The following is a 23,483-nucleotide window of genomic DNA, read 5'->3' on the forward strand; positions in this document are numbered from 1 at the left end:
GCTATGCAGCACTTATGGATTTTAATATTTTAACAATCCCAAGGAACCACATTTCAGGGATTGCTGCTCTTCCTATCCTAGTTATCCAGGAATAACTCTTTAATTGCCATTTCAACAACACTGTCATTTTTTTAAAATGCAAAGTTCTGGAACCAGGTCATAAGATCTTTCTTTTGGCCTCTTGATCATGTAGGTTCCACCCCCACTTCTCTGGACCTACAGATCCTCAGTGCAGCTAACTTTGATGCTGATTCCCTGTTCAGATATGGTTTATTTATATTCTCTGCTTTCTTCCCCCAATGGGGTCTCCAAACATTCTCCCTGCTATTGTTTTCATCATGGAAAACTATAGGCAGAAGTTGTGGTTATCTAATGTGAAAATGGGGTGTGGGGGAAGAGACATGCTGGCATTAGACATGAAGAAGAAGAAGAGGAGGAGGAGGAAGAGGAGGAGTTTGGATGTATATCCCCCCTTTCTCTCCTGTAGGAGAGTCAAAGGGGCTTACAATCTCCTTGCCCTTCCCCCCTCACAACAAACACCCTGTGAGGTGGGTGGGGCTGAGAGAGCTCTGAAAAGCTGTGACTAGCTCCAGGTCACCCAGCTGGCGTGTGTGGGAGTGCACAGGCTAATCTGAATTCCCCAGATAAACCTCCACAGCTCAAGTGGCAGAGCAGGGAATCAAACCTTGTCCCTCTAGATTAGAATGCACCTGCTCTTAACCACTATGCCATTGCTGCTGATGGTACACAGGTAGCACTGACTGCTGACTTGCACGTGTGAATAAGGATTCAAACAGCTTCACATCATGAGAACAGACCAGAGACTTAGAAGAGCACTCATCCAACTCAGCACATGTGAGCATTGTTAAACATATACATGATCCACCCAGTAAAGTTGAGAATATTCCCAGAGGGTGAAAGGTGTCAGTCCATGGTAAATACAATGGTAGATTGTACATGTCTGAATACACACAAGGGGGTCCAGTTCACCCAAAGGGTCAGTTACTCTGCCCTGGGAACACTTGTTCCTAAATCTGACGATGGCAAGTTTATTCTGTGTCAGCAGACATTGGTGGTTGGAAATTTGTAAAATGGGGATAAAAATCAAGAGGTCTGCATTTGTGGCATTTCTAGGCAAAACTCAAAAGTGTACAAGACAAAACATGGTGGCCACTTGTAACAGTTGTATTGCGTATTAAGAGAGGCAACCAGTGGAATCTTATCCCCAGCCAATGAAATCCTTACCACAGGCACACCCTATTATAGTCTACTTGTTTCAAATGTAGAGTGCAGGAAGAAAACGAAGGATCAGAACAGAAGCATCAGAGACAGGTTTAATTGCATTAACCAGGGCTTAAATAGAGACCATTCTTAGCCACTAAAGGCTCCATATACTCTGTAATCAGTAAGGGAAGAAGTTGTGAAGGATTGTGGTGTTCATCTCACTTTCTGAGTCTGGCAACTGAACCTTACAGCCCCCACCGCAATATTCTAACACAGGGCTCCTCCTCTAGTTGCATGGGATGCCACTGAGGAAATGGGGTTCTAGCTCTGGACAAGTTGCTGCTTTAACAAGAGCCAAATGGTGAAAACCTAACCCCAGGTACACCCTTCTAAGCACATTGGCTTCAATGGGATTAGAGGGGTGGAACTATTTTTAGGATTACTCTGATGGTCTTCAAAGCTTTCACTGAAGGCTCAGAGAGCAAGACCGGTCTTTCAACGCAGGCTCCCTGAGCAATAAAGATGGGAATTGTCCATGCAGGTGCGAACCAGCTCACAGTCAACACAGCAACTTTCTCCTGTCTACAGATATGCCTGCAAGAAGCAACTCTTCCACAAACTAACATTTCATCCCAGAACCTTATTTCAGTTCAGATGAAGATAGACTGACGCCTCAAAAAAGTGTGTGTGTGTGCCTGTAGGGGATGCATTTTCGTGGAGTTCCAGCCACTGGCTGATTTCAAGAAACACAAACTCTAACCCAAACTGCCCTGTTACAATTTTTGCTTATTTTATTTTTTAAAAGAAAGTTGCAAGGCGCTCTTGGAAAATGGCAAAAAAAACCCCCACCACCTTTGCAGGTGGGGAGAAAGGCGTCGTCAACCAAGCAAACACACCTGCAGCCCAGGATCGTAAGGCACGTACGGGTCCTGCCTTCACACGTCAAAAAGCGACGGGCCGAGTTTCGCCGGGTGGCGGGGCTGTTCAGCCTCCTCCTTACACAGTTTTGCCCCCCGTCCGTCTCTCTCTCCCCCCCCCCCTTCCCGCAAACTTTCAAAGGAACCGAATGAATAAAGGCTACCGTGTCAACAGGCGATACATGGAATCGGTTTGACGCTCAAACCTCAAGGAGAAAGAAGCCCTCCCCTAAGAAAGAGCACAGCTCAGGCGCGCCCCGTTGAGGACTTCTGTGTCCCCTGGCATTTCAGACGACCAACGAAGCACGCATCTGGTTCGCTTCGGGCACGATGCGTGCTAAACAAAGCCCCTGGGCGTTTCCCCGGATTTGTGGCCAGAGAGCGCTCAGCAGGCGCTTTCCCCGGTCCAGATCCAGACGGGCCACACTTCGGGCTGGATCGCGGCTGAAGGGGGCCAGAAGGCGCGCACCCGCTGCGCACGGCTACTTGGCAGAGAGTCCCGCGGGCTGCTGCGCGCTTTCAGCCCTCGATGCGCGTCTGGCGGAGCCACCTGTTCGCTCTCCCGGTACCGGTTAAGCAGTTGCGCTGAGCCGGGTCCAGAAGCGCCTTCTGTCCTCCCCCACCCCCAGATTCGCTGCGGCGCTCGCGGTTGGCTAGAAAGCGGGGGCCGTCCGGAAAGGAAACTGCGAAGCGAGCAGCTAACGCATGCCAAAGAGACGCGCGTGGAAACCGGGGGCGCATCAGTAAAAAAAGAGCCTCAGTGTTGGAGGGGGGGGGGCATTGAAATACTCGCAAGGAGCTCATAGGCGAACATCTGCTCCTTGCCCGGCAGTTTTTGAAATTTCATTTGGCAGCGAGGATCTCTTCCCGCGACATATGCTTCTTTTTCTCCATTGAGCGAAACGCGCGCGATAACCTGGGGCTCTTTGCAATGTGCAGGCTTATTATTTTATACCCCCCTCCCCCATTCCAGGAAACGCTAATGCTTTCCTCGTGCTTTCTTTAAACACGCACACACACAGAAAAGTTAAACGCACCCTCCAGATCGCCCGGGAATTAAAAACAAAATCATAATCCAGGGCGGATTATTCTGTAACACGATCGTAATCCGGCTCCGACCCTCTTTGCCCTTACATTTCTGAAACGGGACGGTTCTTTCTTGGAAAGGGAGAATAATTGGGGAGGGGGGTATCAGGAGAAGGAGGCGTGGAAAGCATGAGAGCCCTCCCTCCTACACGCACCGGCTTCCTTTCCTCGCCATCCATTTAAAAACCCCGAGATCTGGATGATCCACGTGTGTTCAAGAGAGATTGCAACCCCCATACCTCTCCCCTCCCCCCCCGTTTAAATGTGCATCAGTAATGCATCAGGGGGAAATTGAGTGCTCGCTCGGGACGGCACCCTACCGGGAAGGAGGCGCCGTGACCGGGGTCTCCCCTACCCATCTCCACGCACCCGGTTCCTCCAGTCTAAAAAGCGCTCAGTTCTGCATTAAGTTGAGAGATTGCAAACCCCCTCCCCCCCGCTGGGAAAACACGTGGGCGCCCGGTTCGGAAAGCACCGGCGGCTCGTAGCCCCATGTTAGGGGGCGGGACGCGAGCGCAAGGCCGGAGTGGTGGTGGTGGGGAGAGCAACTACAGCGCCCGCTCGGGACGGGGCGCCGGAGCCCCTCGGCAAGCGCGCGCGCGCCCCCCTCTCCCCTGCGCGCGGTCGCTGGTTGGCCCGGCGGAGGCTCCCGCAAAGCTTTCAAGTTGCCGGAGCTCCGCCCCCTCCGCCTCGCCGCGCCGGGGAGCCACAACAACAACTCGGGCCGCGGCCAGAGCGAGCCTGCCACCCGCAGCAGCAGCAGCAGCGGAGAGAGACGCGCCGCCGCCGCCGCCGCCGAGCAGCCCTGCTTCTCTCCCGCTCGCCTCGCTCCTCCATGGCCCCATCCGAGCCGGCCCGCTTCCCCTCGCCTTAGAGAGGCGCCACCGCCGCCACCCAGCCAGCAGCCCTCCCCGACCTGCCGTGCCTCACTTTCCCTCCTCATAGTTGACCGTTGGAGTCCCGCCCCCTCCTCCCCCCCCCACCCCGGCCCCCTCACCCCGTCCCGCCTCGCGCGCCTCTTCTCCCCTCAATAAGGCGACTCCGCTGCTGGCCTCGGCGCGGCTCCTCCGCGGCGCGCGCCAACTTTTCTCCGCCGAAGTCGGCCTCGGGGCTCCTTCTCCGCCTCTCCCCCCCCTTCTTCGCCCGGAGGGGGGGCCGCGGCTATGAGCATGGCCGCCCCGGCTCCTCTCGTCCCGCCGGCCCCGCTGGGGGTGCCCCCTCCGCCGCCCGTCTCCACCGCGGCCGCCACCGTGACCACCGCCACCAGCAGCGCCACCGTCGCCGCCGCCTCGCCGCCCGCCGCCGCGCCCTCCGCCACTGCCGCCGCCGCCGCCGCCGCCTGCTCCGCAGTGGCCGCTGCCGCCGCCGCTTCGTCCTCTTCTGCTGCCGGCGGCGTCGGCGAGGGCTTGGTAGTGCCGGTGCCGTCGGCGGCCAAGCCGGTGTACTCGACGCCGTCGCCGGTGGAGAACACGCCGCAGAACAACGAGTGCAAGATGGTGGAGCTGCGGGGCGCGCAGGTGGCGTCGTTCACGGTGGACGGCCAGGAGCTGATCTGCCTGCCGCAGGCCTTCGACCTCTTCCTGAAGCACCTGGTGGGCGGCCTGCACACCGTCTACACCAAGCTCAAGCGCCTCGAGATCACGCCCGTCGTCTGCAACGTCGAGCAGGTGCGCATCCTGCGCGGCCTCGGCGCCATCCAGCCCGGCGTCAACCGCTGCAAGCTCATCTGCCGGAAGGACTTCGAGACCCTCTACAACGACTGCACCAACGCCAGGTAAGGCGCCGGCCGGCACCCAGGGCAGGGCAGGGCAGGGCAGGAGGAGGCGAGGGGCGACGGTCGACGGTCGGGTTGGGGGAGAGCTGGATCATCTGGCCTTCACCATCTAGTTGCATGGGATGCTTGCAAGAGTTTTCTTTTCTCCCGTTGCACTTTGGGACCAGCCTTCCAAAAGCAACCCCCCCCCTTTGCAATTTCCCTTTGCCTTTCTCCCCATTGCACTTCCAAAAGTACCCCCCCCCCTCTTTCTTCCTTCTGCTCAGACGTGCACCTTGCAAGGCGCACAGGCTCAAGGGGGTGAAGCTGAAGGAAGCTGGGGCAAACCGCCCCCCCCCCACCTGCAACTCTCTGGCCTTTCCCCCAGTCTGTTGGTTTGGAGAGGAGGAAAAGCACTTTGTTTTTGGGCAGAGGAGCTCTCCTCCTTCCTCTCCAGCTCCGTCTTGATATGCTTGGGAGGAAAAGATGCCCAGCAAGAGATGCAGGAAGTTGGTAATCCTAGTACTCTTTCAAAACAGTGGCGCTCTTAACAGCACTCATCCTTCTTTACACTATGACTTTTTTTAAAGCAGTCCTGAGCGTTCTTCCTTCCCCTCCTGTTGTTGCCTCTTCCTCTAGAACAGTGGCTCCCAATCTGGGGTACACATACCCCCAGGAGTACACATGAGATCATTTGTGGGTATGTGAAAAAATTCCATAATGGGTTTGCTATCATGGGAGTTTTAGGGAAGTGGGTTGCCAGGGTGTATATGAGTGCAAAAAGTTTGGGGACAGTCTCGCTAGAATTAGCTTGGTGAGCAAAGGACTGCTTTTTAAAAAAGGAAGAGGAATAAGATTGGGTTAACATGCAGGGGACACACACAGATATTCTAGTATTTTTTAGATTGTTGCTGGTGAATCTTTTGGGTTCGGCGTGTCATAAATCTGGGAAATGCTGAACTTGACTCGGCTGGCATGTCACACACCCCTCGAACAAAAGAGAAACAGTTCTTTACAAGTTCATTTATTTTGACAAAAATCCAGCCCAATCATGTGTGGCTCTACGTATTTTATAGAGACGTTGAATAAATAATTGCAAAAAATGTTTCCAACTCAAACAGGGAGAATAGTTGTCGGGTGTTGGTGAATGCTGGCGTGTCACCCAAACTGTCCTGGCGTGTCACCTTTGACATGTGTGGCAAAGGTTTGCCATCCCTGGGCTTAAGTCTTGATGAGCTAGGCAAGAAAAGATGCCCAGCAAGTGATGCAGGAAGTTAGGAATCCTTGTGCTCTTTCAAAACTTGGAGCTGTAACTGTGCTTTTCTTTTTGCTATCAGTTCAGTTTGTTTTGATATAAAATTGGATGCATCAGTTAAAACCAAGAAAAAGGCTATACAATACTAGGGTCAAAGAATGAGTTTGATGGTATCATTATAATCTGGCCTTATCAGTCATCTAATTGCATATGATGCTTTGTCTAAGGGGAAATTTTCACTCACTTTTTTTTCTAAATCAGTCCCAATTCTTCATCCTTCCCTTCTTGACTTGCCTCTTCCTCTAGAATTAGCTTGGTGAGCAAAGGACAAAGGAAGAGGAGGTAAGGTTATGTTAGCACGTGGACACACACAAATATTCAAGTATCTTTTAGAAGTTCAGGTATCTCATAGATGTTTGGCTAGAACTGTAGAGTAGTGTATCTTTTGGGTAACACCTGCTGGCAGGCATCGTGGATGCAAAGGGAATGTTTCTAAACACACGTTCTTCGGATTCTGTTTTCATGTGAGTCATTTGCTGCTAAACTCTCTTCAACCTCTGAGATGTAATCTACAGCCTTGTAAACTAGGAGCTTGGTTTTTCTGCTCCCCTTTGATATGTGTATACTTCGAGGATGGTTCTAAACTTCAGTGGTTTTTAACTCCCACAGGAGTTATTCTGGATGTTTGATTTCAGTCTGTGTGACTAGGTGTTGTCTGGTGTGGGAAACTTTGAGCAAACTTCTTCCTCCTTTTAGAGATAGCTAATTACCATCTTGGAGCGGAGTCTTTCAGTTCAGATTCACTCTCTGTTGCAAACCAAGCATCAGATATCCTGAATGGTCAGATAGGGAACCTTTTATTCCTGCAGACTGAGTTTGATTAAACAGAAAACTGTCAAGTGGAAGCCGAACAAATGGACAAAAAGCCAGCTCAGGCACCGAAGGGATAGTTTTCTTTCAGACCATTTTAAAATAATTGATTTAAGTCTCCGAGAGAAAAAAGGGGTCATAAATCAAATATATGTTCTAGTTTACATAATTTCTAAATAAGCATACCTATTAGCCGGTTGCTATAACAATTAAGACCTATTTGTGACTCATTTCTATAGTACTTAGAACCATAACCAAGAACCTCTGGTCAGTTTCCAATATGTACACTTGCTTAGAAATTGGGGATGAGTTGTGAAATTGACATCCCTTTACATGTGTAAGGACACTAATCAAGGAGACTTCCTTGAAGTCACATGTGCAGTTCTTTGCAGAAACAAGAGCTGATGGGCGCTTGATGGTCCCCCCCCCCCCCAGATGTATAGAGGTTGACACTCTAAGTCTTAATAATTTGCTTGTCAGTAAACTCAGTACACAACTGTGATCTCAAAAAAGTCACATTTTGCCCCTGTTTAAGAGTGTCTGTATTAACATATTTGTTTATGTTGAATGTTTGCATGTCAATTTCAACCAGGGCTATTTTAAAACCATGCCAATTTCAACCAGGGCTATTTCTAAGCCATTCTTTAAAGCAACAAAAAATATTTAGTGACATGTAGAACACGAATTAGGCCACCAGTTGAAGTAATCTCAAGTTACTTTCCCCATCTTCATTTAACAGCTCCCAAAAAAATTTAAAGTGAACAGTAGTATGTCGAAGCTTGGCTTTATGGTCCCGTCTTCTCTTATTAAAAAGAAAGTGCAAGTTGATATGTTAGAATATAAGACTGTTTTCTGATGCTTGCCATGAAGGTAAAACTGGCTCTGATAAAGCATATGGTCTTATCTCTTTAATAGGTGAAAGATCCATTTTTATTAAATGGTAAGGGCCAACTATTTTTTTTAGCAGCGAGGAAACGAGGACAGATCTGCTTTTTCTTTTGCTGATTAAAACTGGCTGTGACTCAAAGCTTTTCATACCTCATATGAACAGACATTTGTCTCTGTGTTTCCTTTCTCTTGTTCCTTTGGACCAACGCGGCAGCAGCTCATTATCTGCAGTCAGTGCTGTGAAAACGAAAAATGTTTTGCTAATTTGAAGATATTGCAAGGGAATTTTGTCAGGGAATTTGTGTTTTCTTGCGTGTACCACTTGTTCCTCTGGCTTTAACTTTTCGTGTTATGGTGGCTAAAGAGCCCATTTCAGACATCCTGACTTCGTAGTTATCTCTGCCAACTCCAGCTGAGAGTCAAAAGATAATGTGGGAACAGAAACTGTCTTGCTTGGCTGGCCAGAGATCAGTTAATGAGTGAAATCAATTAAAAAAACTGGGAGAAAAGAAGGGTACAGTGCAGTAGATTGTCTGGTCGGGTGCATCTTGTTATAATTTGTTAACTGTGGTATCTAAACTTACATGTGAATGGTGTCCCACATGGTGTGTCCTACATCTGTGCCCCACCTCTTTTACCCACCCATTTCCCATGAAGGAAGCCTGTCAAAGTGATCCTGTGAAAATCTCCGGTGTGTGTGTGTGTGTTTGAGAAAGGATAAGGCAAGGAACCTGATAAAAAGAGGACATTGCTATTTTACTAACAAGCCACTTCAGAACTGAAAGGTCAAGTTCAGCTGCATTTTGACTGACCTTAAGGAGGAAAATAATACCTTGGTTAGTTAAAAATTTAAAAAAAGATAGTGAAGGTGTCTCTGGGGAACTTCATTTTTCTGGTGTAACTTTTTTCCAATGTCTTTGCATGAAAGTTTAGATCAGTTTGGCCCAATTGCTATTCCAGCACCTTTTTCTCTCTCTAGTACTGCGTAACTCTTACCAATTAACAATTTGAAGTTGCCTCAGTATTATTTTGTTTTAATGGGAGTTACTAAAATGCAGACGCGTATGGGGAATTTACCCAACAAGACTTTTGTTCACTGTATATTCTGATGATTAGTTATGGTGCTGTGTTCTCACAAAAGCAAGTTGAATTGACAGAGATGATTTTTAGAGAAAGGCAAGAAACACTGGTGAACATTCCCTGTTTTTACTTTGAGTTTGGGTAATGAAGGTTTAGTGTTCAGTAGAACAAACTGAAGTACTACAGAGTAACATAAAAATCATTGTAACTGGGGAACTGTTTAAGACTTGCAGATTTGATATTATGATTATATAAAGATAATCTTTTTATGGTGTTTATTTTATACGAGTCATCTTTTGAAAGAATCTTTTTCTTCAGGCCAAATTTTCACTTGTACATAAGCCTGTAGCATGATTTTTGGAACATAGAGAGGTAGCTTATAACTTTCAGGTAGTTCTAGTTTTTTTTAAAATACTGTAATCCAATTTACCAAAGTATTACTCTAGATAAATGTGAATCTGATAAACTTCACTTTCTATGGACCAAGCAAAGAAGTTAGTAGGGGGGAAAAATCCTTCAGTAAAACATGTATAAACAAAAGTTTTTAAGAAGCTTTTGTCAAAAGGATTCCTCATGACTATTTCTGTTTTTTGATATTTGTTCCGGTTTTCATTAATGAATAGTCTGGTTGTAATTAATTATTATGGAAATGTACTTGTCTACCTACCCTACAAGCTAAATGCACTCTTTAAAAAATGACCTTTATCGTTCTAATCACCAAATTGTTTTCTCTAAAATGCTATTCTGGTCAAAAAATAACCGTTTAGGACTAAGAAAGAATGTTGGTTTTGAAGTAGTAAACATCTTGTTATGTATATTTCTCAGCGAGCTGGCGACCCTGAAAAACAACAGTTTTGTGTGCGTATGCCTGTGTGTGGCACTGGTTGTGAGGGAGTTGATGAAGCTAACGATTCAGTCAAGGCTAATATATCAAATGGCATTTCAAGAAAGCTATTAATTTGTTTTGAATAATAATCTAATGTGGTTCCCCTTGAATGTTTTGATTCATTAGTCATCAATTGCTATTAAGCACTAACAACAGCTTATCTGTATAAAATTTGACATCTTTTTAAGAGGAGTGGTCATGTGTCTGATTTACGTACATTATTTAAGAAAAGTCTTACTGTGCAGACGTTCCATATGATGTAAGGATATATGCGAGTAATAATAAGAGATGTTGCTGTTGTTTTTTAAAAAATACCCATTAGTTTGTATGCTATTTTAATTTTATGATAGCTTCTTGTGAGATTGTTTAGCTTCTGACATGCTCATTACCCACCTTGAAGATGGAAAGGAAGTTGCTACACTTGATCTTAGCCAAAAGGCCGAGAAGATGGAAAGGCAGTTAACAACTATTAAAAATAAAAGTCCTGTCACTAGCTGTTGTTAATGGCAGTACATCCCAGGTAAAATATCAGATAAGCATTTGCACTTTTAATTCCCAGAGTGAGTTTTATTCCCTCCCAGTTTCTGACAGTTATATAAATGTATATTGCCTCAGTTGTCTGAATAACATGTTCAGTAGTACTAGTTCGGGTTCCTTTTGCCACTGCAGAGTGCCTGGTAGAGATGAGACTAATTTAGGTTTCTCGTCTGTAATGATCTTATTTTTTAAAATTAGTTTATGAAGCTGTGGGCAGTGGTCTGAAATCCATATGCTGGATGCAGTTTGTGCATCCGGGTAATGTTGGTATGGTATTGGCTGAGTGAGACCCAAAGATGTAGAGCAACTGGTAGAAGATCAGCTGAAGAACAAACAGGGCCAGTTGAACAGAAGTCCTGTGGAAAATACTAGAAGTTAGCAAAAATTAAATGGGCAGATGAATGTTCAGCTCATATACACCAGAATGTTTGGACTTAAGCTAGCTTGCAGCTCAGTCTCACTAGGAAGTGAGTCCCGTTGAAATTATACCTCATGCTAACTGTGTATTGAGCTGCAACCTTAGTTCCACTGATACCCACAGTCTTAAGGTCTCCGGTTTAAGTTCCTAAACCTGAACACTCTGATTTAATTAGTGTGAGCATTGAGACTGCTGTCAAATTTCTTCGGTGATGACTGAAACAAACCACAGTGTGCCATGAAGCTTATAGCATGTCAGTTCTTTGAACACCAGGTTTTTACTGAATCATTTCAGAATTTGTGTGTTTTCTTGTCCTTGCGCTGGAGGTCTGCCACAAAAACAACCTTCACCCTCCAACTATACTCTGTCACCTGGCATCTCTTGTCTGTAGGATCAGGCACCCTAACCTTTTCCTGATTTTACAAGATGCTATTCAATGAGAACATTGGCAAGAAAAGCAAAAGTGAAGAATTGCTAGTGGCATTTGTGAATTTTTCAAAGAATGAGAACTTTCTGGTTTTTGTTGTAGGTTACAAATCAGGTTTTAGATCCCCCCTCCCCCCCAAAAAACAGAAATTGGATAGCATTTGCTTTTACAGGGCACTTTTCCATATAATTTACTTGCCTTTTATTTTAAAATTAAAACCTCTCTATGTAACTGTATCTTGCAGCGCACATATTGATATGTAACTCAAAAACTGTGTGTGTGTATCAGTCTGTGTTTTTATATTTATGGACAGAAAGGCAGTATTTAAACTTAAAGGATAAGAATGATTACAACAGCATTTTCTAAAGAGCAGGATAACAACCTATTTATTATAATCACAGTTCTTTATTTTTATAGCACTTACATTGAGTGCTGTACGTTTTCTTTTAAAAAGTCATTTTTGATGCAGAATACAAATTGAGAAAGTGAACACAATTACGAAGGACAGCAAACATTTAAATGTTGCCTTGTGTTTGGTTTTCTGATGGACGTTTCCCCCCCATCCTATATCTGTCAAATTTGCGATGATATATATGGCCATATTCGTTGTTGGAGAGGACAGAATAATTCCTTCCTGACCCATTTATCTCATTAGTTTTAAGTCATATCATTTATATCATCATTTTGATAGGAACATACAGTATTAATGATAACAAACTAAACATGCCAGTATGTGTTTACAAATAGCATGTGTTCTTTCTATACCTATGTTTAACATGATTTTGAACACAAATGTGTTTGTAGGGAAATATCCCCTGGCATAAACCTGTTTGCCTGTTGTGCGATTTTTAATGTGCATGTTATTCCTTTAACGTTTCATGTAAATCTGAACTTACATCCTTCACCCTGGATAGCATATCAGGTTCTTACGATCACATTAAAAATAACTTACTGAGTGTATATTTATTGATAACTCTTAGCTGAAAAAATAGATTATAGTAGACTGTCAGCAGTAATGCAGCAATTTTTTTCATGGCATCTTCTTGTGTAGAGTGTTCAGAAGCAGAGCTATACTTCTTATCGTAACGTCCACTTTTGATTGTTGAGAACTAAAATATGTTAATATGACATGTTGGGTAACTTTGAATTACTTAAATGTGCGTTGTGCCTGATTGTGTGCGAAGCCAATGAGAACTAATAGCATGCAACACATTTTGAACAGCGGACAGCAATCCTGCCCCCGCCCCCCTCCCCCTGGTAATATTGTTAAATACTGGACAATTCCCAACTCTGCAGATTCAGTGTCTGAAGTTTGTTGCATATGAGCCAATAATGGTTTGTACTCTGTAACAAAAATGGGAAAATTATTTATTGTATGTCTTTTAATAATGGTTATTCTTTCTTAGAGCTATGTAGCAATACAGTATGTTCTAGCATATGGGCAGCTTTTTAAGAGCAGTCTTCTCATGTAAGGAAGTTTTACCTTTGGTGTAATATTTGTTATTGCATATAGACAAGCAGGCGGTAAACACCTGTTGTATACAGGGGAATTGAAACAAGAAGACCCAATCAATCAAGATCTCAACCTTCACACTTTGAAGTGTGAAGTCAATTTGAAGACACTGTGTTGGTGCAAATGGTTCCAAATTTCCTGTGTTGATAATCCATTAGTTATTTAGCACCATCTCCTTTCATGGTTTTGACCATATTTCCAAAGGATATTTTGCAAGTAGTCCAGTGTGTGGACATGGGTCTCTTCACCCCACCCTTACCCATAATTTTTAGATCTGCATATTGGAACAGCATCAAAATGTAGACCAACCAAACATACCTCCATAGGTTTCCTAAATATTTGACTGCCTGACGGGTTATCTTCAAAAAGTCAATACATGTCAGAAAATAAATCTGCAGATGTTTCTTGAACCTCCCTCCCAATTTTAAAGAAGTTTTTATTTTACCCTTATCTAGATTTAAAAGTTTAAGTACAAATATTTAGTTTGATATGAAGGAACAAAATCCAAAGGATTGATACAGATCAGAAACTTTGTTGTGTAGAACAATTCTGTGCATGTTTACTCTGAAATAGATCTCATGGAGATCAGGAAGGCTTCCTCTTAAGTAAATATGCCTAGAATTTGTTTTTTCCTTGTTTTTATTTTATTTTATTTTATCATTTTATTTTATTTTATATTCACATTTATACCCTGCCCTTCCCAACTGGGCTCAGGTAACTGTTCATCATAGTCAGTGTTTGAACTCATTTTTATAGCTTATGAATTTTTATGCTCATCTTCTCATAGGTAAATTTGGGCTCAAAACCCAAGTTTTGCTAACTTAGCTAGGTTCTGCATTGTGTTGACCACAGTGGGTCTATTTAATGGAGAAGCAAAGCTTCTCTTATTCTTTTCATTGTTTTGAGCTGATGGCGTCTTCACTGATATGCTGATGTGCTGATGGCGTCTTCACTGTTTTAAGAACTATTTTAACATTTATTACTAGGATGTGAACCTAGAGGGCCAGTGTGGTGAGGTGGTTAGAGTGCTGGACTAGGATCTGGGAGACCCAGGTTTGAATCCCTACTCTGCCAAAGAAGCTCACTGGCTGATCTTGGGCCAGTCACACACACTGCCCAATCTGGTGGGGGTGAGCAGACTTACCTCTGGAGCTGGCACAGCCCTGTGCCGGTGGGGGTGCCTTCCCTTCAGCGCAAGTGGAAAATGTGCCAATTCTGGGGGGAGATACGCAGGCAAGTGGGCACTACTGCCATTCCCCATCACCACTGGGGCAAAAAGATGCGTTTGCATGTTTGGAGGTGTTCCAGTCCACCCACGCTGTTGCAGTCTGCCTTGGATGTATGCCACATTTTTTGTGGCACATGTCCATTATCCCCTATGGGGGATTTGTGCCAGTTAGGGTTTGGGTTTTATTTTCAGGCTTCCTGTGCTGTGGACAAGCCCTTTCAATGAAGCAGGGTGGTGCCATAGTGGCACAGTATCCCGCCACTCGTGGGGTCCTGTTTGGGCTGTTAGCCGAACATTGGGTATTGTGATGATTAAAAAAAAAATCATGTAAACTGCTTTGGGTCCTCTCTGGGGAGAAAGGTAGGGTACAAAGGAATTTAATAATAGCAATAATCCTTGCCTTTTTATTGGATAAAACATAATGACCATGGATTAAAAAAATAATAAACAGGTTACATAGGTAAAGGTAAAGTTTCCCCTTTCAGTCGTGTCCGACCCTGGGGTACCACTGCAAGCAGTGATTTCATAGGCAAGCAGTTTTTGTGGCGTAGTTTGCCGTTGCTTTCCCTGGCTATTCTTTACCCCCTAGCTATGTGCTAGGTACTCATTTACCAACCAAGGGATGGATGGATGGCTGTGAGCCAGCAGCCAGGATTTCTGACCCACAGGGGGCTCGAACTCCTGACCATGTGAGTGGCAGTGCAAGCACTTAACCACTACTCCGTGCGGCTCCTGGTTACATAGTTGTGAGTAATTTCTGTTTTATATGTAGCTCTCAAGTACCAGCCTTCATGTGATAGGGACTATATCCGTTATTTCAAGTTGTCAATTTTTTCCTTCTAAAATAGTTTAATTGGTCCAGCTCAGTTTTTATTGGTCCCAGTCTTTTGATTTGCTGCTTGAAATGGTAGACTTCAGCTCTGTCCACAGTTCCACAATTACTTGTTCCACTATACTCGATGGAGTTTGTTTCCAAGAGAATAGATGTTAGTATTGCAGTGTTGCGTGCTTTTCTTCTCAAAACATTTACTTGGTAAATAGTATAATGCTATAAATTATTGTTTGTTTGTAGCCAAGGCTACAGGAAAGTTTGGTTTAAAAAAAAGAAGAGAAAATTGTTTCTAATATCTGTTGGTTTCAAGGAAGAGATCATTCTTAGATCTAGAAGCCTGGTCTAATTTCCTATTGCATTGTACAGAGTTGGGAAGTGCAGTCTCCTTTAAATAAGTGAACTACTTCAGCCACAAAACCCATTTCCTTTTTTTCTGCCATTAAATGATAATCCAGCAGAATCAAACGGATAGATCCTGACATTGTGTGTAACATGAAACGTGACTCATCTTGAGTCAAGACTTCTGTGGCTGAGGTTTTGCTTTGCACTTTCAGGGCAGATGTGGCTGAAATTGAAGCTGCTAAAAAACCCAGCACGAATAATTTGAACTAACAGTCGAAGGATCGCTTTTGTATGACTTTTCCTGTTGTTGTTTTTTTTTTGCTTGGGTTTATGTTTGAGGTGGGTGTTTATAGCACTGTGTCCCACGATGAGATGGCGAAGAGAAGAAACCACAACTGCCATAAACAGTTTAATGTCTTTTGTATCTTGACTCAAAGCGGCCGAGTAAATGTTTGATCAGAGTAACTTGTGGGACTCTCACCAACTGTGCATTTGTAAAGCACCAAGCTCTTGAATTTTGTGTATTTGAACAGAGAAGCTTTTATTAAGCCACACATTATTTTATGCCATCCTATTGATAAATATGTCCTGTATGGCCAATGTACTTTAAGGGCTGCCTTCTGCCATATGAACTCACTCTTACACTCCAGTCATCTTCAGAGACCCTGCTTTGGTTATCGTCATCTTTGGAAGCTTAGATGGATGACAATTCAAAGAAAGGGCCTGTTTGTTTTTTAATCTTTGCTGCCTTGTGGATCTTGATCAGGTGGAAAGGCGGCACAAAAGTGTCCTGACTAATAATAATTCTAACAATCATAGTATCACATTGGGTGCCAGTTGTTATATTTTGTCGGCTTATAAGTGAGAATGTCTTGTTCCTTCCTTCCTTTTCTTGCAGAGTATGATAAAGGCATGTTGGTTTAAAACTTACTCCAGTTCCCTTAGAGCTATAAATACTGGTATATGGATTAATTCCCTTCCTCAAAAAGGGGGTTGCAAACCTGGATGAAATTCTCTTTTGTAATCCTGATTTGTGAAAGGGAAAGTTACTGTGGTTAAGCTGTGTTATCATGGGTAAGTTCTTTATACTGGAATTTCTTTATCATGCTTTGCATGGAGGGGACGGAAGGAACTAGGTACATGCAGACTCATATCATGCATATTCAAATTAATTGTTGGCTCAATGTGATATCAGGATACTGCCTGCCTCTCCTTTATTCTTTCCTGTCTGAAAAAAAAAGCATGTTCAAAGTTTTCTACAGCCAAATAACGTAACTTCAAAATTATACTTACTGAGGAAGCCCTGTGTTGTAGAAGTTCTGGAGCATATTTTTTTTATTTAAAACATCTATTCATAATTTGCATATTTAGCAAAAGCTCATGGGTACGTTGTTAAAAAAAATAAAGTTCATTTTTACTTTTAGTTTCATATCCTGCCCATCCCAGAAGGGCTCAAGGTGGCAACAACATGTTAAACCTACGTTACAGTTAGAAATCATATTTTTAAAAATGCTCGCTATAGCTTAAAAAATAGCCCAAAGGCAGGACCAAGCCTGCAAAAATACAGCTTTTTTAAAATGCACAGAGCCAGCAGGCCTGTGTATAGCCTAGGCATTTGAGGCACTTGTGCCTGGCCTGGTAAGGGGGTGAGGTCATATTGCACCTTCCCCATGTGACCTATAGAACCAGCAGGCCTGGGTATCTGAGGCACTTCTGCCTGTCATGCTATGGACTGTCCCCACCCCCTGGGGTGCAAAAAATAAGACAGCCCCTGAAAATAAGCCCTAAAGCATCTTTTAGAGCAAAAATTAATATAAGACCCTGTCTTATTTTTGGGGAAACACGGCAGACAAAATGATTAAAATACATTTAAAATATTTTAAATCCCTGCTAGTACACTTAACCAAATGTGGTCTTAAATAAAACTGTCTTCACCTGCCTCTTAAGGATCAAAAGTGAGGAGGTCAGACGTATCTCCCTGGGGAGGTTGTTCCATATTTGTGAGGCTACCACCAAAAACATTCTCTCGTGGGTTCCCACCAAGTGAACTTCTTTGATGCGACTGTGAAGAGGGCCTTTCCCAGTGATCTTAATTCATGGGCAAGAACGTATGAGAGAAGATGGTCATTCAAATACCTGTTCCCAGGCCATATAGGGCTTTAAAAGTCACAACCAACATCTTGAATTAGGTTCAGTAATGGAATGGCAGCCACTGTAATTCCTGTATAATTGGGGGTCACTTGCTCCCAACCAGTTGTCTAGCTACAGCATTCTGCATTAGCTGCAGCTTTTAAATAATCTTCAAGGATAGCCCCAAGCAGAAGACACAGTCAATTCATGTGGAGCCAGTCCTTTAGGCCTTGCTGTTGCTTGATATGAAAAGAGAACGTACTCTGGAATAAACAAACAGTGTCTTACAACTGCATGTTGCATGGGAACATCTGTAGAGGTGGGAACGTTTTTCTACTATTACTCATTCTCTTAGCTCTCAATATTCAAAGCTTCCAGAAACCTAAATTTCCCCAGAGCATGGTTTGATAGTCACATTGCCCTAGTGGTGGCCTCATCAGAGTCTGTAGAGTTAACCTGTGTTCATTGTTGTCTGTTCAAAAATGTGGTTTGGCTTTGCTTATGACAGCTTTTCGTATGTAGGTAAAATCTAGCCCCCTGTGCAAGGGCTGGGTCATTACGATTCACCAGGTGATGTCGCAGCACAACGTTTTTTAGGCAGACTTTGTTTACAGTGTGGTTTGTCACAGAGGTGTAGCTAGGAAGAATGGAGCCCCGGGGTGGAATTTGACTTTTGCGCCCCCCCGTAGGCAACCACCCTCCCCTACCATTACCAAACAATAATTTTTTTGCACCATGCACAACAATTTTTTTGCGATTTTGCGCCCCCACGTGACTTAATTGGGGTGCGCCCAGGTCAAATGTCCCCGGATGTACCCATTATAGCTTCGCCACTGGTTTGCCGTTGCCTTCCCCAGTTATCTGCACTTCACCCCCGCCAGCTGGGTATTCATTTTACCGATCTTGGAAGGATGGAAGGCTGAATCAACCTTGAGCTGGCTACGTGAACTGGACTTTCGTTGGAATCAAACTCAAGTCGTGAGCAGAGCTTTGGCTGCAGTTCTGGAGCTTACCACTCACATTTATGTATATTGGAGAGGGTGAAATGTGTACTACATTTGGATGAAATGCAGACCAGTTCTTGACTCCTCTGTATGTAATGCTTTGCTGTTCATCTCATGGTGTTGACGCATGTTTGAAGTATCTGTGGTGGTGCTTGGGCCCTCTGCCTGAAATAATCTTACTTTATAAATAGCTAGGAGGTGCTGACTTTATTTTCCTTCTAGTGCCCGAAATTTGTAATGTGAAAATGTTCATAGGGTCTGTGTACACATTACAAACTCGCTGTGTTGGTTAGTGAATAACACAAACACTTCATTTCACATGTGCGATAGGAGTTTTGTGCCTCCTAAACCCACATTCTCTGTGACTACAACACACAAGGAGAAGTGCCTATAGTGTTGCTTTCATGTCCTTGAACCGCATTGTGGAGCTGCTGCTGGCTCCATTGTTTGTAGCCACATCGGTAATGTGATTTTTACAATGCAGCCAGTAGCAGCTCCATGAAACAGTTTATGGATGGGAAAATAGTGCGTGGGAGAAGGGGAAGCTGACGTTTCTGCCTGCCTCCTCTAGTTGCAAACAGTCGGGGTAAGTCCAGAAGGCACAAAACTCCCATCACACATGTGATACAGAGTCCTCTTGTTTCTCCCTGCTTTCTCTGTTTGCAAACGTGGAAGAGCCAGTGTGATTCTGGGAGGCACAAACTCCTATCACATGTATGATACAAAGACCTTGGGGTTCTCCCTCCCTTCTCTGATTGCAGGCATGGAAGAGCCAGTGTGAGTCTGGCAGGCACAAAACTCCCATTGCATGTATACTTGATCTTGTCAGATCTCAGAAGCTAAGCATAGCTAATAGTTGGATGGGAGACCTCCAAGGAATAGCAACACCGTGATGCAGAGGCAGGCAATGGCAAACCACCTCTAGTCTCTTGCCTCGAAAGTCCTACTGGGTTGCCATAAGTCAGCTTGTCCTGATGTCAGGAAAGGTGAGATACTACAGTCACTTGTGAAGGGTATTTATGTTTATTTTAAACACTGCGGTTGTACCGCAGTTGATAGGCTACATCTCTTGGCAGAGTTGTTGAGGCAAATTGTCTGCCACACATGTGCTATGCCATTGCTCAGGTGCAGGAACCTTCTCCAGTTCAAAAATCACCGTCAGAGTACCATTTCTTGAGGTTCAAGTGTTCTTTTTCTTGTCATCTCAAGATGTGAATACTAATACTATGCTTGATGCATGGGTTGTGAAGATTAATATCTTATGGCTTCTTGCATGCTGGATAAGGAGATAGAACAAAAACAAGAGCATTAAATCCCCCCTCCTTGCCTTTCAGTTTGCTCATATATAACCTTATTATATGAATTTGCATTTCTGTTCTTAGCTTTGTCCCAGGAGCATAAGTTCAGATCCTGTTTTGTGTGTGGTTTGCTCTGACCAGAGTTTAGCTTGCTTTTTCTGTTGCTAGTACTTCTGTTTGTGCAAGATGAATGGTCTCCCTTGTGACCAGAGGGAAGCACTTGCAGAACATGGTCATGGGATTCCAGCCTAGCCTTTTAATTCTTGTGTATCTTTTCTTAACCTCTTGGGAAATCTCCAATTCTGAAAATAGTTTTGCTTTGTGATGGATAGCTAATGTTTGAAAAATTCCTTGTGTAAATTCATTTGTTAAGATAATGCAATAATTTTGTGAGAGCGTTCTTACAAAGATTATCTCATGTTTGTGGTGTCTAAAAGGGTTAGGCAGTGTAACATAGTAGCATCTTTAGATCCGCCAAACAACAACAACGAAAATGGATAGCATCTTTAGATCTCACCAAACGACAGCGTGAAAATTTAGTGCAAGCCAATTTTGACCCTTCTGATGTTTCAGCCTGCAGAGTCTTAGGTGATTTCCTAAGACTCTGGGGACAGTCTTGTGTGAATCTCTGGTAGTGGTGCAGCTGCTGATAAAACACAGTGGCAACTTGGCTCTTCACCTAGCAGATTTCCCTACAGTTTCTTCTTTTGTCCCTTGTAAATGGCTGCTCCCCCTCTCCTGGGCTACTGCGACTTTTCCAGTTTTATTGGAAATTTGACAATAGAATATCATTACATCGGTGTAACATTATGACAATATGTGTGATAAGTTTTCTAAATTCTCAGATTTTTTAAAAAGTAAATCTCTAGTTCTTCTCTGCAGGGATATACATTTCCCTTTATAACTGTGCAGTGGAAAGAGCTGTATAGATTTAGCTAACTAGATAGATAGATAGATAGATAGATAGATAGAGAGAGAGAGAGAGAGAGAGAGAGAGAGAGAGAGAGAAATATATAGAAATATATATATAATTGCGGAGAATATATTTAAGAAATGAAAAAGCTCTCTAGTGGAAGAAGAAGGAAATGACCACTATGGGGAGAGGGTTGAAGAAGATGGCTGTCATATGGCTGAGGAAATCAGAATTTTCTTACCCCTACAGCAACCATCCAGATTTTACTGCGGTATCACCCAAAACTTTGCAGCCAGCAGGTTTGAAAAAGATTTGATAAAAGCAGAAGAAACCCTGGAAGACACACATTTACATTCTCATGCCCTGGGGTAACAGGAAAAAAACATACTTCTCAGCAGTATTCACCAGGGTGAGATAATCTGTGTAGAAATGGCCTGCCCAGGAAGCAGTTTTTGTCAACAGGATTTTATTAACTAGATTCTGGTGTGACTGCTGTCTACTAAATCTAACATCTGCCCTATTTCTTGTGTCCAGCAGCAAGGCTCAAGTCTACTATATGTAATACATTCATTTTTTTTGGGTGGATCTCAGACAAACCAAACCAAAGTTGGGCAATTGGGAGTAGCACTGGAAGCCCGTGCACTCCCTTCTCACCATTCCTCCTCTTCTTCCTTAATTTCTTATTCTTCATCATGACATCTCAATTGTCAAACTATGGTTAACTTCTCACGTTTAAGCCATGATTTGAAATGGTTGGCAAACTGTAGTTTAGAGGTTTCAACTATCCTTAGTTTGCCAGTTTTGAGGTCCTTGCAGCCCATTGGGGTGGATCATACTTTGCTGAGAAAAAGTTTGAAGTTATCTTCAAAGTTAAGTGGCTCTTCCATTAAGCTCCTTGAACTGGAGGAAGTCTCCCTGTATAGTGGTTGTATCCAATCCATAGAAAAAACTAGGAGATAGAGGAGGAGATACGAAGTGGGAGTGGAAGAGGAGAAGCATCCCAAGGCTGTATGAACCTTGATTTGGGGTTGCATCTGAACGAAAACCTTTTCACAACATTCACAGTCATGCATAGTCATCTTTGCAGAAAATCATGGATTTATATGCTTTAATAAATCTTCTCTGTCCATGGCTGGATCTTCAGGACATTGGTATGGGTGTGGTTAAAAAGACCAATAGAAGGGTTGAGAAATAAGCTTCTGATGCACAGTATAGGGTGGGGATTTCTGGAAGCAAGAGCTCTTTCTGAAAAGCTGCTCTTAGTTGCAGCTGCTTCAAAATAAGTGGGTTTAGAGGAGGGTGTAGGACTTAAAAAGTGGGCGATTGCCTTCTGATTTCTGCAATTTCAGTGTACAGTTCAAAGTGTATTGTCACCATTTGCTACAGTGAACAATAAATTGAGCCTGGATATGCTCTCTGAAAAATGCAACAGGTGTTACAGCATTATACTGCTTGGTTATAGTGCCTGTTTGCTGGTACATAGGTTAAGGTGGGTTTTTTCTTCTTCTAAAGATGGATGGAGGCAAGAAACACATCCCATTTCCTTTTTCTCTTTGGAAAAAGCGACCGTGCTTAAGGCAGAGTTGATCACGTTTAAGTAAACTAACGAGTGCCAGCAATGGTTCCCCTTTGGCTGGGTCATGCCCAGTATATTTGCTTCCATCTTTATAGCTGACTATGTCCTCATTCCTTCTTCCCCTTGGGGAAGAAGGGATTGGAGGAGGACAGAGACTTGCTTCTCCAGTCTAGTTTTCTTTCTGCTCATATCTTCTGCTTGGAGGCTTGCCAACTTACCTTCTAAGGCAGGCTATCTCTGGACCCTGCTGCTGCTCAAATGAGTGGCGGAGGGGGGGAATGAGAAAAAAAAGATGTCACTGACGCTTTAGGATTTCATCAGTGCCTATCTTAAAACTGGGTTTCATCTGGAAGTGATGTGAACAACATCTTTACCCCCTTTTCCCATCCCAGACTTTTTCTGGGGGATCCACACAATGTTACCTGCTTGGGGGATGGTTCCAGCCACCCTCAAAGTAGACCTTCTCCATCTGAAAGGGCCTAATTCCAACTTAAGTGACTCTTCCTCCAGTGGAAAAGCCACTTCATTTGGAAGAAGTCTTTAAATATGAGCGAGAAGGAAAGGCGATCTGATTTAATAAATAAATCACCTTTGCTCAGCGGGGTGGTAGGATAGAAGTAACTAGAACTGGAGGGATATATAATGCAGGTTGGTGGAAGTTTATTGCCATAACCCTCCTTTGAAAACAAAGGTTTGCAGGCATGCTTCTGTGGTTTGTTACCCTTTGAGCAGGGCTACAGAAACGTGTATATGTGACTCCAAGTCACATGTTGTGCCTGTGGAAGAGAATTAGAGGTTTTCTGCTTTCTGCTTCTTTTGTGCCAATGGGTGAAGGTTGAATGTATACATTTGCAGAGTATCTCAGATATATGTTTGAGTTGAACAAGGAGTGAAGAGGCAGTTCAGTTGAGATAAAGAGGCAAATAACACTTGTGCTGACCTCAAGAATCTTTGTTCTTCATTAATTTCATTTTGTTTCTTAGGCTTATTTCTTTGCCTATATTATTAGAACTACCTTCATTGCTGTGACAACAGAGATCTCTGGCTAGTCACAACAATAAATATCAAAAATTTGATAATTATGTACAAAACTAACACAAGTGACTGCAGATAGACAAAGTCAAAGAGACCCCTTGATAATACTGCCAGAGAAATCTCCTTACAAGGAAGTTCTCAGGGTCCAAGGAAGGTTACCTGGGTAGCTTCTGTGGGGAAGAGATCCACAGGACAGGTACCACTATTTTAATAGCCCTGCTCCTTATCCCCAACCCTTGTCCTGCAAGCTATATCATCTTTAGATTTGCAA

At 43.7% G+C, this 23,483-nt stretch overlaps 1 protein-coding gene across 5 annotated transcripts in view; it reads left to right on the forward strand.

Moving 5' to 3' along the window:
• The first annotated feature begins 3,914 nt into the window (after positions 1-3,914).
• The window catches only part of DACH1 (dachshund family transcription factor 1), a 454,713-nt gene continuing 435,144 nt past the window's right edge, over positions 3,915-23,483 (forward strand). For 2 of the 5 annotated variants that reach the window (XM_048492794.1, XM_048492795.1), the window contains exon 1: positions 3,915-5,001. In XM_048492794.1, coding sequence (XP_048348751.1) covers positions 4,391-5,001 — 611 coding nt within the window. In that variant the 5' untranslated portion in view covers positions 3,915-4,390. The remainder of the gene's footprint in view (positions 5,002-23,483) is intronic. The other 3 variants (XM_048492796.1, XM_048492798.1, XM_048492797.1) reach the window with 2 other exon arrangements.

The sequence above is a fragment of the Sphaerodactylus townsendi genome, linkage group LG04, assembly GCF_021028975.2.
Source record: "Sphaerodactylus townsendi isolate TG3544 linkage group LG04, MPM_Stown_v2.3, whole genome shotgun sequence".
Lineage (NCBI taxonomy): Eukaryota > Metazoa > Chordata > Lepidosauria > Squamata > Sphaerodactylidae > Sphaerodactylus > Sphaerodactylus townsendi.